This window comes from Equus przewalskii, chromosome 10 (genome assembly GCF_037783145.1).
Source record: "Equus przewalskii isolate Varuska chromosome 10, EquPr2, whole genome shotgun sequence".
NCBI lineage: Eukaryota > Metazoa > Chordata > Mammalia > Perissodactyla > Equidae > Equus > Equus przewalskii.
Window position 1 is genome coordinate 7,297,426 of NC_091840.1, and position 16,381 is coordinate 7,313,806.

The window sequence follows — 16,381 nt, forward strand, 5'->3', positions numbered from 1 at the left end:
CTGGCTGCCTGTCCAGCAGTGGCTCCTGAAGGCCCTGGAGGAGCTGACCACCAGTGTGCCACTGATCCAGGCCCTTCTGGTGAGGAGCTGGGACTTGGGCTGTCTTTTTCAGGCTCTTTGACTCTGAGATGGACTCTTTGGCACTGTGATGGGCATCGGGGGCCCCCTGTGTGAGCAGCATCAGTATGAGGAAGAATTCTAGGCAAACAGCAAATATTCCACACGGGTGCAGAAACCCATGGGGGCTGCTGTGGAAGACGATTGTGGCAACAAAAAGACCAAAGACGGACCCAAGGAGCCGCTGTGTGTCCATCAGAGACCACCTGGAGGACCTCACCTTCACAGGGGACCATGGCGAACCCCACGGCAGGAGACTCAGAACAATACAGGTGTGGGATTGAACATCACTGTGGGCAGAGGAATTGATCTTCCTGACCGATCCCATTTTCCATGTCACAGTGTCAGTATCCCCAGGTGAGACCCTCTCTTGCTCAGCACCAGGCCTGTCCCAGGCTGAAGCAGACACCTGCCAACCTCAGAGGCCAGTGGAGGGGGGCCATATCGGTGTCAGTGACTCGGACAGACTGCTCGTGTGTGTGTGTAAGTGCATGCATGGGTGTATGTGTGTGTGTGAGCACATGTGCAAGGCATGGGTGCGTGAGCGTGCCTCTGTTCCTCCGCACATTGATCTATGATCCATGCCTATGCCCCAGCACCTGTGAAGGCCTCGGCCTTCCCCTCCTCCCCTTCCCACCATCCCCGCAAACTCTTACCAGTCAGGAGGGCACCTTGCCAAGCCCCTAAACCTCAATCTGTAAAAAGATGGAAGTGGGTCACGGGCATCTTCCTATCATATTTTAATCTCCAAATTCTGTTCTTCTCTGATGTTCTTTTTTTCTTAAATTAAATCCTATTGTTTCATGAAATCAATAATTGATCTTATCCAGCTAAGGAAATGAAATGTTTTAAAACGTTTTCCTCCGCTTCTCTCACTGTCATCTTCCTCTGAGTTCCTTTCTTCTGTTGGTGTTGGTTTCCTTTCACGTTGGGGGCTTCCCCACTTAGAAACCGATTGGACTCTCTACAGCCTGGGAAGGGCTTGTCGGTGTGTGTGCACTGGGAGTGGGGGGGTCTCCACGTGTCTGTCACCATTGCCATCCCCGTGAGGATTCTCCCACCTCCTGCTGGCTGCCGTGTCTGGGTCTGCTCCCCTCTCAGTGTGCACACAAAACTTTTAGCCTCCTGTTTTCCAACCCATGAAAACTCACCCCAGCCATCATCTGGGTCTGGTGGCCCTGAGGTCTCAGGACCAACCTCTCCCTGGTGCAAATTATCCGGATCTTCTGCCAGGAGAGGGGCAGCCGGTGGCTGCCCTGGCTCGGGGTGGTGGCTGGAAACTCTACCTGCTCTTTCTATCAGCTTTTAAGCACCACCACCACCCCCACCCCCACACACACACCTTGGGCACAGCAGGAGGAGATGCCCTGACGTGCTTACTGGAATGGGGCTGGGGCTGACCGTTAGGGTCTAGTCTGGGGGTTTGGGACAGAGGCGAGGAAAGAGGCCCCGCTGCTCCAGGTGCCTGGGGTGGTGCAGGTAGACATTGGTCGCAGGCCCCTTGCAGCCCCTTCCCTGAGTGACCTCTTCTGTGTGCAGCCAGAACCAGCAAGTGCCTGGTGGTTGGCTGTGGAGAACCGGGGAGAGCATGCCATGGGCACCCGGAACTCCTAATTCCCTAGCAGAGAGCGCCACGCACAGCACACCGGCCAGGAGACTCCAAGCAGGGGCCTGCTCCTCCGTGACCTCGCCTCCTGAGTTCCTCTAGGTGTGGCTTTTCAACTCAAAGCTTCTTCGTTTCTTCATTCACAATTACTCCAAAGAAAACGAAATATTTAGGTATAAACTTAATAAAATACATATGGGATATGTATGCTGAAAATTACAAAACGCTGATGACAGAAATCAAAGACAAATAAATAGATATCAATTCTTCCCAAATCGACCTGAAAGTTTAATGCAAGTCTTCTCAAAATCAAGATGTCTATGTGGACACAGACGAGATTATTCTAAAATCTATATGGAAAGACACAGGCCCTAGACAGCCAAAACAATCTTGAAAAAAGAAGAAAGTGGAGGAGCCACTCTACTCTGTACTGAGCCTGCTTATAGTGTCAGTTACCAAGATATGTGGTGTTGTTAGGGGACAGACACATAAATCAATGAAACAGAATAGGAAACCCAGAAACAGACCCACAAACGTGTGCCCAACAGAATTTTGACAAAAATGGCAAAACCAATTCAATGGATGAAGGATCGTCCTCTCCAGCAAATGGCGCCGGAGGCATTGAGCATCTGTAGGCAAAGAAACACTTAAATCTTAACCTAAACCTCACACCTCATGGAAAAATTGACTCAAAGTGAATCATGGATGTAAATATAAGACATAAAACTTGGGATTTGAGGCTAAGCAAATAGTTCTTAGACTTGACACCAAAAGCATGATCCAAAAAAGGGAAAAAAGTCATAACTTTTGCCTGAAAAAGACTCTGTGATAAAAATGAGAAGACAAATTACAGTCTGGGAGTAAATATTTGTAAACTACAAATCTGATAAAGTGTTAGTATTTCAAATACATAAAGAACTCTCAAATTTCTACAGGAAAAAATTAAACAAGCCAATTAGAAAACGAGCGAAAGGTATGAACAGACATTTCACCCACCGGGACACACAGATGGCAAAGACGCGGGCCGGCATAGGCTGAGCGTGACAGTGCACGGGGGAGCACGGGCTCCCGGGCGCTCTGAGGTGGACTTCGTTACGACGGCATCTCTCTGTTGATACTCCCTGTTTCTCCTAGAAGATGCATGCTGTAAACTAGGAGTCAAGACTAGCCACCCAGGTAGATCCCTAATCCTATTTTAGGCCTCTGACCCATTTCTTGGGCCATGATTAGTTTCTGCTTAAAACTCTTTGACTGCGTCCGCCACAAGTGCCCCCTCCATTCGAAACTGCCTCCTCTAACGTCTTCTAGCTTATGTCTAAATGGATTTGTCACATGTATTTGGGGAGCTTTACCCGAGCATTTACCCAAGGAAATGCTTCTCTCCCTACTGTCCTAACCAAGCCCTCTTCACAGCTGTGTTTTTTCCTCCAAGTAATCCAACATCAGAAACACTCTCTCCGTAAAAGTGGACCCTCTTGCTTTCTTAGAGTTGGAAGCTTGTGTGGAGATGCATTTTGCTTGTTGGGACCCTTCTCTCATGTCCAAGCCACATGTCAGTCAGAGGCTTGCTGGTGGGGGGTAAGCCCAGACCCTTACCATGGATATCTGTATCTGGGGGCAAGCAAGAGAGGAGGAGGAGCCCCACTGTCCCATCTGTGCCTTCTCAGTTCCGTACCTGGGTCCCCCCAAATTACCTGCAGACTCAGCATTGCCCCAGCTCCAGAACCGGTTGTGCCCCAGACAGGGAGCAAACCAACACCCTGAGAAGTCCCAGCCGGACTGTCACCTCTCAGAGCTGCTCGCTCAGCCAAGCCAACTGGGCACTGTCGGTTCCCCAGGGCCTCACCTCCTGCATGCCCAGTGACCCCGAGTCTCTGCCCCAGTGTTCTTAGGCCCCCCTCCTTGGGTGGCACATGCCTGCAGGATCTGCCTTGTTTCTATTTTTGTTCTTGCAAAGCTCCCTACTCCTGCCCAAAAAAGGACATCAAACCTGAGCTGGAATATATCTCACTCAAGACTTTTTCCAAGGAGCTAGAGCCTTTCCTGGAGATCCAGCACTCTGTCTTGAGGGATCTGGAGCGTTCAATGATATGAACTGATACTCAAGGACAGAAGCTTTTCTATTTCTCACCCTCATGTTGTAGGAACCAAATTAACCACCAGAACATCTTGTGGCAGTTCTTCAATCCACCAACAGATGGCGCTAGAGGCCACTGGCACAGCTTCACCAAGGATGACTTCAAGGACTTCCAAGAATTCCTCTCTAACCAGATGACTTTCAGCTGCTGGGTCCCTCCTGGCTGATTCGAATATCCTGATCCTGGCCAATGCAAGTATTAGGCCTAGATCCATTCTATCCTGGCAGCCTTTCCTCTCCAGGCTGCGTCCTACAGCCTGGTCCCCTCCCCAGCCCCAGCCCGCTCATCAGCCTGAGCTAGTGAGTAGGGATCACCTTGCCTGCCTTGGGGCCAGCCAGACCTGGAATCAGACGTTCAGGGGCTCAAAGTGCAACCAGGGGTCTGGAGCCCAGTGGGCAGCTCAGACTGGAGTAGATCTAGGCCATGAAGACCCGTGCCCCAGGGAGAGGATAGAGCCAGGCAGGAACGCGGAGGACACAACTCGTTCCAGCCCAAGCCTCCAGAAGTATTGAGAAGCAGCACCCACACCACTCTTCTGGATTTCTTACTCCCTGGGAGAGACCCAGTGCTCCCCAAGGCCCCCTACTGAACGTGTTCGGCCAGCTTGGAACTTGGTGTAGTGACAGTAGTCAATGCTGCCTCTTGGTGCCCGTGAACAAGGGAAGCAGCCCTTCAAAGGACTAACTGTGATCAGTGCCCAGAAAGGACTGCAGAAAGCCATGAGGATGAGAAGCAAGGAGACAGAGGTGGAGGGGCCAAGAGAGATGGACAGGCGGAGGGGCTGCGGGAGAGACCTGTGGTTTGGCCCTGGCCTAGCAGCCCGTGAAAGGCCTCAAAATGGGTCTTAAACATTGTCTCTCAGTCAAATTATCTATACAACCACAGGGCTGTGTTGACAGAAATGTTTCTCCTACGTGTTTGTAGATATGTTTTATTCCTACTAAATCACGCAAATTAAATTTTTGACCCAATAATCATTTTCATAACCCAATTAATTACACTTTATGGTCATTTGTGGATCAAAAAGTTGATTTGTGAACTTTACAAGTTTAAAATATATCACCATTTTTGTAACCCTAGTTTGACATCTCTTTTTTCAAGATGCTGAGTGCTTCGAAAAATGAAAGTGACTGAGGCACCTCTGGACCTCAGAGAGACCCTGGAAGCCAGAGAAGAATGAAGCAGATCCTTCTGATTCCAACCCACAGAAAGGCAATAACATTCTGCTTTAACTTTTTCTTTGCTTAATTCTTTTTTCCCTTGTGAATGGGAGACCCAGTTCATTCCACGGAAGGCTCCCACGCTATTTAATGCTCAGCTTATTGACTTCCTAGGCCTTTTCCTCTATGTTCTCTAGAGCAGCCCCTTGGAACACAAACATTTCATCAACTCTGGGAAATGTCTGTGGGAAGACAGGCGAGAGGAGGGTCGAGCTGGTGAGGTTTGGGGTCTTCCTGTGTTGTCTTCACATGGACATTCCTGAGTTTGGTCCTTGTGTGCAGGCTTAAGAATTGAAGAAGTGAATTCACGTAGAGTCAAACACACATGTCTATTAGTCAGCGTATTCTAGAGAAACAGAAGGAACAGGAAGTATCTGTATATGAAGAGATTTATTATAAGAAATTGACTCATACAACTCTGGAGGCTGAGGAATACCACCTCTGCTGTCTGCAAGCCGGAGACCCAAGAAAGCCAACGGCGTCATTCAGTCCAAGTCTGAAGGTCTAAGAACCAGGAGTGCCGGGGGCAGGAAAAGATCCCTGTCCCGGCTGAAACAATCAGGCAGGAAGAGGTGAGTTCCTCCTTCCTCACCAGTCACTGTCGCTTGTGTTCTTTTCAGGCCCTCCACGGATTGGATGATGCCCACCTACACTGGGGAGGGCTATCTGCTTACTGAGTCCACTCATTCAAATGCGAATCCCATCTGCACACACCCTCACAGGCACACGCAGAAATAGCCTGTAATCTGGGCACCCCATGGCCGGTCAATTGACACACAAAATTAGCCATCACAACACGTACTCAAACCTAAAGCCAAATGCGTATTCCCAAATTACTGTTGCTCTTCCATTGTCCCCCTGTTGGATCTTCCAACCTATTAGCACAGCCAGGAGCTGGCAGAAACTACCTTTAGTTCAAGAAGTGTTTTCTGAAAAGGAAGATGCGCTGGGGAAGTGAGGCAGAAGGGAGAGAGAGTGGTGGGCGGAGCAGACTCAGGAAACTGTCGCTGGCTGTTGAGTTTCTCAATTCGGGTTACCATGGCCACCAAGTGCCTAGCAAACCTCTCATTCTGTATTCTGGGTCTGAAGCCTGGGCTTCTCCCTTGTGCTGGCCATTGACTACTCTTTGAAGAAATCTGGGTTCAGATCTAGACACTGTCACTTACAGTGTATTCCTGGTTAGTTCATTTCCTCTCTGATCCGTTTGCGAGGCCGTTGGGAGGAGGAGAGATTAATATACATAAGCTCTTTGCTATGTGAAAAGAGACCTATAAACAATAACCAAAAAAAAAAAAAGAAAATCAAGAAAACTTCCAGAGATATATAATTTTATATTTTGGTTTTTGTTGTTTAAATTCTTTTACTGAGGTATAACATACAAGCAGAAAATTATACAGAATATAAACACACAGCTCAGTGAAATTTTAGGAAGTGAATATGTTTGCATAGCCACCACCCAGATCAGACATTCATGCCCTTCTGTAGGCCCCTTCCACATCATATCAGGATGGGTCTATGTGACCCACAGATATGGCAGAAGCAGTGGCATACGACTTCCAAGGGTAGGTCACAAAAGATATTGTGCCTTGCTCTCTCTTGGATCACTCATTCTGGGAGAAGCTAGTTGCCATGTCATGAAGACACTCAAGTAGCTATTGAGCAAGGAGCTGAGGCCTTCTGCCAACAGCTGTGTGAGTGCGCCATCTTGGAAATAGATCCTCCAGCCCCAGTCTAGCCTTCGGATGACTGCAGCCCTGGCCAACATCATGACTGCACCTTCATGAAGGAGACACCCTGAGCCACAACCACCCAGATAAGCCAAGCTCAGACTCATGACTCTCACGAAGTGTGAGATACTAAATGTTCATTGTTTTCAGCCGCTAAATCTTGGGGGAATTTGTTACACAATGATAGATCTCTAATGTGGTTGTACTGCACTTGCCTAGGGCCAGTCTCTGCAGCCAGTTCAATCTTTCTTCACACAATCACTCAGTCACTCGTTCAGCAACCATTGGTTACACAGTGCAGTTGGGCACTGGGTCGTCCCTTGATGAATAAAATAGACCCAAAACGCCACTATGATGTCAGCTATATCCTGGAGGGGGAGATGTATAGAAACCACCAAAAGAAAACATAGTAACAGTGTTTGAAGAAATATGGAGAAAATAAACAGGGATCAGTGAGCAGGACAGGTAGTGTGACCCCTAGGAAGGGTGATCAGGGAGCCTTTCTGAGGAAGTTACATCCAAGGTGAAACCAAGAGGACAAGAAGGGGCAGGCAGTGAGAAGAGCTGGGGGAGGGGTCCAGGGAGCAGCAAATGCTAAAGCCTGGGGAGGGTCGAGCACTTTGGCTGGAACATAGGACCACACTGGGGTGGAGGGAGCAAGAGGAAGCTACAGAACGAAGCAGTGGTCAGGTCTGCTCAGGCCATGCAGGCCAAGCAAGGAGAGTGGGTTTCATTTGAAGAGCGGGGAGCAAGGAGTGACATTAACGACTACTGACGTCGGTTAAAGCTGTCCCTTCCTGATGATTGGAGAAGAGAAAGGAGAGGGCATGAGGGGCTTGGGAAGAAGAGGGATGTCACTGGAGTGTTGAGAGGAGAGAGGTCCTTGGTAACTTCGGGGGAAAAGGAGGAGGAGGCAGATTGGAGAGTTAGAGTCAGGATAGATGGGGAGTGATGGAGAGAATCTGGATCACAGCATTTGCGCTACAACTGTGCTAGGAATATCATTGCCTTTGATCATGATAAGATAGTGTGAGAGAGGCACAAATCTGGGAGACAGTGTTTAGGGGGAAATTGATAGACCTGGTTTGTGTATGACAAGGTTGAGAAAATGGCATCATTGGGAGAGACGCTAAATGGGTCCTGCACCTTGACCCATCACCCTACCATTTCCAGGGTAAACTGACCCTAAACCCATCAGGTCATGAGAACAAGGCATTCTAAGTTGGGTCAGATCTGCCTCCCCACCTCCTGGGAAGGATCGTCCCCCACTCTCCACCTTGAAGAGGCCCCTGGTCATCACTGTGAACCCAAAAGAGACACGAACTGCCAGCACCTTTGGGGAGACTGCCCTCTTGTTATATGACCACCCTCTCTGCCATTGGATAGAGAGGAGGGATCAGTCTCAGCCTCACATGCTCCCCAACTTCCCATCAGCATCTTCACCCTCTGAACCCTTTCTCAATATTCTGTCCTGAATCTCACAGTGGAGTGGACTTTCAAAGAAGAGTAAAAAGTGAAGTACTGGAGGGTTGATAACGGCTGCTCCACCATATGTTGGGGAACAAGGAAGCACACAAGGAAGGAAGCCGCAGCCTGAGGGGTTTGTGCCCTGGTTAGGAACCCAGAACCAAGCGAGGACCTCTGAAAGTGTTTGAGGTCACAGTGCCAACTTGTGTGACCAGAGGAAAAGCTGGGGTCCCACGGGGGCAGAGCTCTCCATGGGTGCCTGGAGCTGCAGGTTGAGGGGGTCAAAGTACCTCTTTGGTCACCACCAAGGCCAGAGAGGAGGGAGGGGTCTGGCCTCCGCTCCCAGGATTGTACATCCTGACCACAAGGAAGTGACGTATCACAGAGGCGAGGACACCTGCTGAGGAGGAAATGTGCCCGCTTGGCTCCGCTGGGTGGGAGCGTGTGTGAAACAGTGAGAGAGGAGGAGCAGCGCAGAACTGCTGTGCAGAGGAGCAGCGGCTGCAACCGAGTCCAGGACCTGGCCCTGGCCCTGTCCAGTCACCGGGACTGGGAGAAGCCAGGGGCACCGGGTCTGGGGGCTCTGCACAGCCCATGCAGATTCTCTCCCTGAGCTTCCTGCACCCTGACCGGCTCCAACATCAGACCTGACTCAGGGCCGGACAAGGAAGCAGAGGGGCCCGGAAATGCAGAAGTGGTAACACAGAGATTAGATCCTCTGTGAGGAGGCTCAACCCAGTCCCCACCAAGGGCCTTGCGCTGCTGCAGGTGACATTTGTGCTGGAGAAATGACCCTGAAGGACCAGGCCGCGCGGCTGCCTTCAGCTCTGCTCTTTCTTCTTGTCCCAGGTGAGGGGCTGGGCCTGGGCGGAGGAGTCTGCCTTGAGCGGGAGAGGGGAAGGGCAGGATGGAGGTGGGTTGAGAAGTGGCCCCCAGGGGAGGGAAGGGGGACGTGGGAGGGAAGAGGGAGAGGCAGAGAAGCTTCTGGGAGGAGCCAGCACCTGCCTCGGCAGTGACCAGGAGGATTCTGCGCATAAAGCAGGGGAGTCTTGGTCACTGTGCTGGACAGAATAGTGCTAGTGAGGGGGGTGTCTGTGATAGTCATTACCTCGATTGTCACAGTCAGGAAGGATGTCTTGGAGCATCACACACACGCACGCACGCACGCATGCACACACACACACACTCAGTTTACCACGCTGGCCTTTCTTGTCTCCATGGACACCCTCTCCCTGTGCCACCTCTGTGAGGAGGGAGCTACGCCCTCCTCTTCCCCTCTCCTGGCTCTGAGGAAAGGCTCCAGTCTCCTGCCGCGGCCTCCTCCAGGCCCCGAGGACCCTTGAGGGACCTGCACCCCAGGGAGTCCTGGACTCAGGCCCATCCACTGAGGAGCTGGGACTCGCCTGTATTTTCCAGGCTCTCTGTCTCTGAGTGGTCCCAGAACCGTGACCGGCACCATCGGGGGATCCCTGAGTGTGCAGTGTCGGTATGACGAGGAATACAGAGAACATAAAAAATACTGGTGCCAAAACTCAAAGTGGCCACCGTGGAGGAGGAAGATTGTGGAGACCACAGAGTCAGAGAGAGAAGCGAGCCGTGGCCGCGTGTCCATCAGGGACCACCCCGCAAACCTCACCTTCACCGTGACCTTGGAGAGCCTCACAGAGGCTGACACAGGAACTTACTGCTGTGGGATCGATACACGGTGGTCTGGAGGAGTTTTACGTGACTCCACCTTCCAGGTTGAGGTGTCTGTGTTGCCAGGTGAGTGCCCCCCCCAACCTCACACCAGCACCAGGGCTGCCTGAGTCCAGGGCTGGTCACTCGGACCCTCAGGAAAGATGTGGGACATTGGATAGAAGAGCTGGGCAAGGTTAAGGGTCAGAGACAGGACGCAGGGTGTCTGCATGCATGTGTGTGAGTATGTATGTGTCCATGTGTGCATGTGTGTGTATTTATGTGTGTGTGTGTTATGTTGTCTGCACAGGCACACAAGCACATGCTCACCTCTGGCTGTTCTAGACCCTTCTGTGTACCGCACCCTGACACCTTCTCAGGCCTGAAGCTTTCCTGGGAGGGGGAACTGCCCTGAGTCCAGGGACAAGCTGCCTGCCTGTCCTCACAAAGGCCGTGGTCCCTCTGGAGGAGACCGCGTGTCTCCTTCATCCCTCTCTTGGTCCCCTCCACGGGAACAGGACCCCTGGGGCATCTGCTCCTCTCACTCACAGCTGCCCATCACCCTGGGCCCTAAGAGGATGTCACTAGGTGGTGGCTGGTTCCCGAGACACCAGCCTCCCAGCCGCGGTCCTGAGGGCCTGCAGCAGCCACAAGAGGGGCCCAAGATAGAGCCCCGGACCCCAAGGGCCCTTGAGGGAGCCGCACCTCAGGGTGCCCTTGTCCCAGTCCCATCTGGTGAGGAGCCAGGCCTTGGCTATGTTTTCCAGGCTGTCTGTCTCTGAGCGGCCCTTCTCAGAGGAACTTTGGTGACCACCCTGTCCATCCAGGCTGATCCTGACCCCTCCTTTCCATTGCACTTTGTACCCACAGAGAGACCCCTGAAACCCCAGAGAAACCCCTGAAATCGCTCCCCCTAGGCAGAGGAGAAGAAGGGTGAGAAAATGGGGTCTCGGGCGTTATGGCCCCAAGTGTACTTTGGTTCTTCTTTAACAGAACCCTGCCCTTGTTTCCTGAAGACCAGACCCAGGTCCGCCTCTGAGTGTGTGGCTTCCCCTGGGTTCTTGTTCTGACCTTGTCTCTGGCTCCTGAGTCCCCTCCAGTGGGTCCTGGTTTCCCTTATGGGAGCAGTTTCTCTCACCTACCCCTTCGGGTTCCTGTTTAAGATGAGCAACTGAAAATCCACTGGAACAGCTGGGTGTGTGAGAGAAACAGGCTTGTCCACTTGGCTTTGGGACAGGCCACTTTCTATGGGGTCATCCAGGTGCACGTCTCTCTCGATCTTTCTTTCCGGTCATTCCCTCCCCGTGAGGAGACTGTCCAGTGGCCACCCGGGGCCGTAGGCCTGGCTGAGTGCCCTGAGCGACTCGGGGTCCCTCTGTTCAGGCAGACTCTGCTGTATGTCCTTGTTTCTTTGGACCTCGCTCCAGCCATCAGCCATGCCCGAGGGCCTTGGCTCTGCCATCGCCCTGGATCAATCTCTACAGAGTAATGTCACCCCCTCTGTCCCCTGACAGGGTAGACAGCAAGCACAAAGGTGTGGCTCTGGCTGGGGTGTGACCTGGAGCCAAGTGCTCTCCACACTCTCAAGTGTCCTGGTGAGCAGGATGACCTTGCACCTGAAAGGGCCCACCTAGCCCGGGAGCGCCTGGAGAGGGGGCCATGGTGCTGGTCAGGCCCTGGGGTGGCCATGAGGGATGTTGGACCCAGGCCATCTGTCCAGGTGGTCTGAGTGACCTCAACTGTGTGAGTCAGAGACACACAGGTGACAGAGAGTGGGAGAGTGAGTGAGAGGACACGGGGCCTGATGTACGCTTCTCCCTTACCCACCACAGCAGCCCCCACCCCGAAGATCTTCACAAGCACCCCAGGTCCTCCCACGACCCTGCCAGCAACCACCAGGTCCAGCACAACAAGGCAAGAAACTGCAGATCCCAGCCAACACCATCGGTGAGGCGCCCGGGTCCCCGGACTTTGACCCCTGGGTGACTTCTCCTCCAGGCGAGGGAGCGGTAGAGGGATTCGTGCCACCCTTCCCGCGGGCCCCTCATTTATTTACCAATTCCACACCTGATCGTGAAGGGCATACTAAGTGCCGGCTGCTCTTCTGCAGATGCAGCAGCGGACCACACAGACACGAGCCTGCTCCGACAGAAGTCGTGTTCTCGGGGGAGTCACACAATGAATAAATCAATATAAACATGCCAGTTGATGATGAACGCTCGGGGAAAACCTGTCCCATGGGTTTGGGGAGAGCATGTGGGGTGGGGGTGATGGGGATTGCTGTTTAATACGCAACGATCAGGGGCCTCGCTGGTTTGAGGACATTTGAGTGAAGAGCTGCAGGGTTTGGGGAGCCAAGCACGTGGGCATCTGCAGAAATAGGGATCCAGGCAGAGAGAAGACCCAGCGCAAACATCCCGCAAAAGGAGCTCTCCAGAGCCCGGCCCAGGCCAAGGCAGGCGGCAGGTGTCCTGGGGATTGGCGGCCCCTGCGCTCTCTCCCCAGCCTCCCTCCGAGCCCTGGTCAGAAGTGTCATCCTGTGGAGAACCCAGGCCTCAGAGGGAGGTGGGAGCTGAGGTGGGTCATGCATTCGTTCCATCAACTGCCACTGACTTTTAAGGGCTGACATCTTGGAGGCACCGGGCAGGTACCAGCTGCTCACTGTGAATAAAACAGTCTCTTCCCTCGTGGGAAATGCTGCTTGCCGGAGAGCAGATCTCACACAAATGACCTTGTTATTTATCACGAGACCACAGGTGGGATAGCCCCCAAATGTGGAGGGCTCAGGTAGAAATCCTTCTTCTGGGCCCAGGTCCCACCCGGGTCCCTGGGTCTCCCTCACATCATTCTAACAGCCATGACCTTCCTTATGCCCACTGTCCTAATTTTCAAGAGCCATCATTAGGCACAGAGTCGGGGGCAGTGGTCTTTCAAGTGGGGCTGCTCTGCCCAGGGCTGGTCTTTATGTGGACTGTGTGGCCACAGGACCTGCACACAGGGATAGGGGGAAGGGGAGGGCACCAGGGCCTCCCCTGAGGATGCGGCTCACTGTCTGTCACTGTGTCCCCCACAGGTCCCTGCTCAGCAGCGTCCGCTTCCTGCTGCTGGTCTTCCTGGAGGTGCCCCTGCTCCTGAGCATGCTCAGTGCTGTCCTCTGGGTGAACAGACCTCTGAGGGGCTGTGGGCAGAGGCGGAGTCAGCCTGATTGTGAGAACCAGTAGCACCTGTTGGGTATCGACGCCCCGCCCAGGAACACAGCCTCTGTGGTGGATGGGAATGACCTTCTGACCAGTAAATCCAGTGTCATTGTCCACGTTTCTGTGAGAACACCATGATTATGTGAACTTTTTTGAAACTTTTTTCTTGCAATGTATCATACACACAAAAGAACGTACCTAATAAATGCATACTCTTTCAACCAGGAAGACCCTTCAATACTTGCATGCCCACCTTACTACAGCTTAAATAATAAACATCATTAATTCTGAAGTCCAAAGCTCCTCCTCTGAGGGAGCCAACTCTGAATTTTACATTCATCATCTTCTCGTTTTCATCACAGTTTTGCCATAGTATTTCCAGAGTATGTACATATACGTATTTTTTTTTAATAAATTGTGACTGTGGGTTTTTTTTAGATTTTATTTTTCCTTCTTCTCTGCAAAGCCCCCCAGTACATAGTTGTATATTTTAGTTGTGGGTCCTTCTACTTGTGGCATGAGGGACGCCACCTCAGCATGGCTTGATGAGCGGTGCTAAGTCCGAGCCCAGGATCTGAACCAGCAAACCCTGGGCTGCCGAAGCAGAGCGCGTGAACTTAACCACTCGGTCATGGCCCCTATACATATGGTTTTAACAATACCCATGATTACTTTATTTTTATTTTCTTTCAGTTTTATTTAAATATAACTAACATACAGCATTGTGTAAGTTTAAGGTGCACAATGTGTGGATTTGATACCACGATGCGTTAGCTAACATCTCCATCATGTCACATAGTTACGACTTCTTTTTGGTGGTGAGAACATTCACTCTGGAACCTGTGTCCTGGTGCACATGTTCAAAACTTTTTTGTAGAGTCTAGTTCTAGGAGAGAAATTGCTAACTTTCACTGCATGTGTTTAATCGGCTCTACCAGGCAGTTCCAAACTATTTTCCGAAGATCCTGGACCAGTTTGCACCCTCGTCAGCAGTCCCACTGCTCTGAATCCCAGATGTCTGAAATTTTGCCAAGTTAATGGGTGTGAAATGATATCTCGTTGTTTTAATTTGAATTTCTCTGACTACTAATGAGATTAAAACTCTTTTTTGCTTTTATTGGTCATTTGGATTTCTTGTTTTGTGAAATGCTTGTTCTAGAGTCTTGTTTATTTTGGGGTGTTTTGTTTTTGTTTATTTGGTGAGGAAGATTGACCCTGAGCTAACGTCTGTGCTAATCTTCCTCTATTTTATATGTGGGATGCTTTCACTGCGTGACTTAATGAGCAGTGTGTAGCTCTGTGCCCGGGATCCAAACCTGCAAACCCTGGGCCACCAAAGTGGAGTGTGCTAACTTAACCACAATGCCACCGGGCCAGCCCCGAGTCTAGTCTATTTCATATTGTTTTTCTTATTGATTTGTATAAATTCTCTACAAGTCCCTTGTTAGTTACATGTATTGCAATATCTTTTCCTAGTTTGTGCTTTATGGTGTCTTTTGAAAAATGCTTTTTAATTATAAGATAGCAAATTATTCAACCTTTTGCTTCATGATTTATACTTTTGTAACTTGTTTAAGAAATTATTTCACAATTCCAAAATTTCTTTAAATCTTCTATATTTCATCTAAAAGTCTAAAATGTTTCCCTTTGATGAGCAAGTTCTGGATCCATTTTTAATTGATTTTTTGTTACTAAGCTGAGATGGTAATCAGTCTCATCTTCCATATGGACAAGCATTGTCCACATTTTCCCACGGATCTGTAATGTGACTCCTAAGATATATTGATTTCTGTGTATGCTTGGACCTTTTTTGGGAGTCTTTATTCTATTTGTCTAAGTGCTTATTTCTGGACTGATACAGCGCTGTTTTAACTATTACAGCTTTATTAAAAGTCTTGATGTTTGGTAGAACATCACTGCACATTGTTCTTTGATATCAGTAAACTTTGCAAACATTGGCCATTTCCTCTTCCATATAAATTTTAGAATTAATCAGTCATGGTTCTAAGACACAAAAACTCTGTTGAAACTTTGAATCCAATTGTATCAACGTCATCTTTATGGTAATTTCCCTATCCGTAAACCTGGTACATAACTCCAATTATTTTTGAGCTTTTAAAATGTCTCTTAGTGAAGAGGATTCTGGGGAGATGTCAGAGTAGGAAGCACTAGGAATCTGTGTACACGTCCAGACAACAATCATACGGCACAATCTGTCTGGTGTAACTATTTTGGATCTCTGGAGTCTATTTGAACTCTAGAGTCTATTGAAGGCTTACAATTTCCAGAGGAAATCTCGGAGGTAAATTACAGTTAATTTCAGTCAATTTCAGCTCTTAGCACAGTAGCAAATACCCATCCCCCACCCCCAGCCACATGGCAGCAGCTGTGCGCATGTTCCTGGAGCAACCTGCACACACGTCATGGGGGCCAGGGAAGGCAAAAAGGACCTTGTGCTCCAAGTGGTGGAGATTTATGTTCTGATCACAGAGGTGCAGACAAAGAAGAGGGCACCGAAGACCTATAACCAGTAGGGAGATTGAATCAGTAATCAAAAATGCCCTGACAAATAAAAGCCCTGGACCTGATGGCTTCACTGGTGAATTCTACCAAACATTTAAAGAACTAGTATCATTCCTTTCCAAACTTTTACAAAAAACTGAAGAGGAGGGAACACTTCCTAACTCATTCTACAAGGCCTGCATTAGCCTGATACCAAAGCCAGACAAAGACATTACAAGAAAAGGATACTCAAAAAAGATGCTCAAAAAATACCATATATAAATACTATATATAAGTACTATGTATAAATACAAACTGAATTTGTAACCGCCAAAGGGGGTCTTCTACTCGCTGGAAGACACACCAACAGTCAGGAGGCAAGTTTGCAGGAGAGAAAGGGGCTTTTTATTACAGCTTGCCAGCAAGGGGGAAGATGGCAGACTAACGTTTTAAAGAAGCATCTTAAAACCACAAAATTTGGAAGCAATTATATAGGGTAAATGGGCCCAAAGGGGGGTCGAGGGAGGGTCTTGGAATGTTGACCATCTGGTGTTGTGGTCCTTGAGGCTACAGAGCATCCCTTTCTCTTGTCACTGGTGACAGATACCAGCAGAGGGCGTTTTCCTGAAGGTCGTTACATACCTAGAAAAGCTGAAAGAACAATTTATTGTCTTATCAGAATAGAGCGGGTCTAGGTATAAGCCAAGGCTACGAAAATAGCAGAGCATGC

At 50.1% G+C, this 16,381-nt stretch overlaps 1 protein-coding gene across 2 annotated transcripts; it reads left to right on the forward strand.

The window, feature by feature from the left end:
* The first annotated feature begins 334 nt into the window (after positions 1-334).
* LOC103545754 (CMRF35-like molecule 6) lies at positions 335-14,266 on the forward strand. 2 transcript variants are annotated; one of them, XM_070560070.1, is made up of 7 exons: positions 335-474; positions 4,963-5,073; positions 5,364-5,653; positions 8,293-9,124; positions 9,692-10,039; positions 11,785-11,899; positions 13,026-14,266. In XM_070560070.1, exons 4-7 carry the CDS (start codon positions 9,064-9,066, stop codon positions 13,171-13,173), a joined length of 672 nt encoding a protein of 223 aa, XP_070416171.1. In that variant the 5' UTR covers positions 335-474; positions 4,963-5,073; positions 5,364-5,653; positions 8,293-9,063; the 3' UTR covers positions 13,174-14,266. The 2 variants fall into 2 exon arrangements, with proteins under 2 accessions (XP_070416171.1, XP_070416172.1); XM_070560071.1 differs by lacking the exons at positions 335-474; positions 4,963-5,073; positions 5,364-5,653 and having other exon boundaries at positions 7,982-9,124.
* The last annotated feature ends 2,115 nt before the right edge of the window (positions 14,267-16,381 follow it).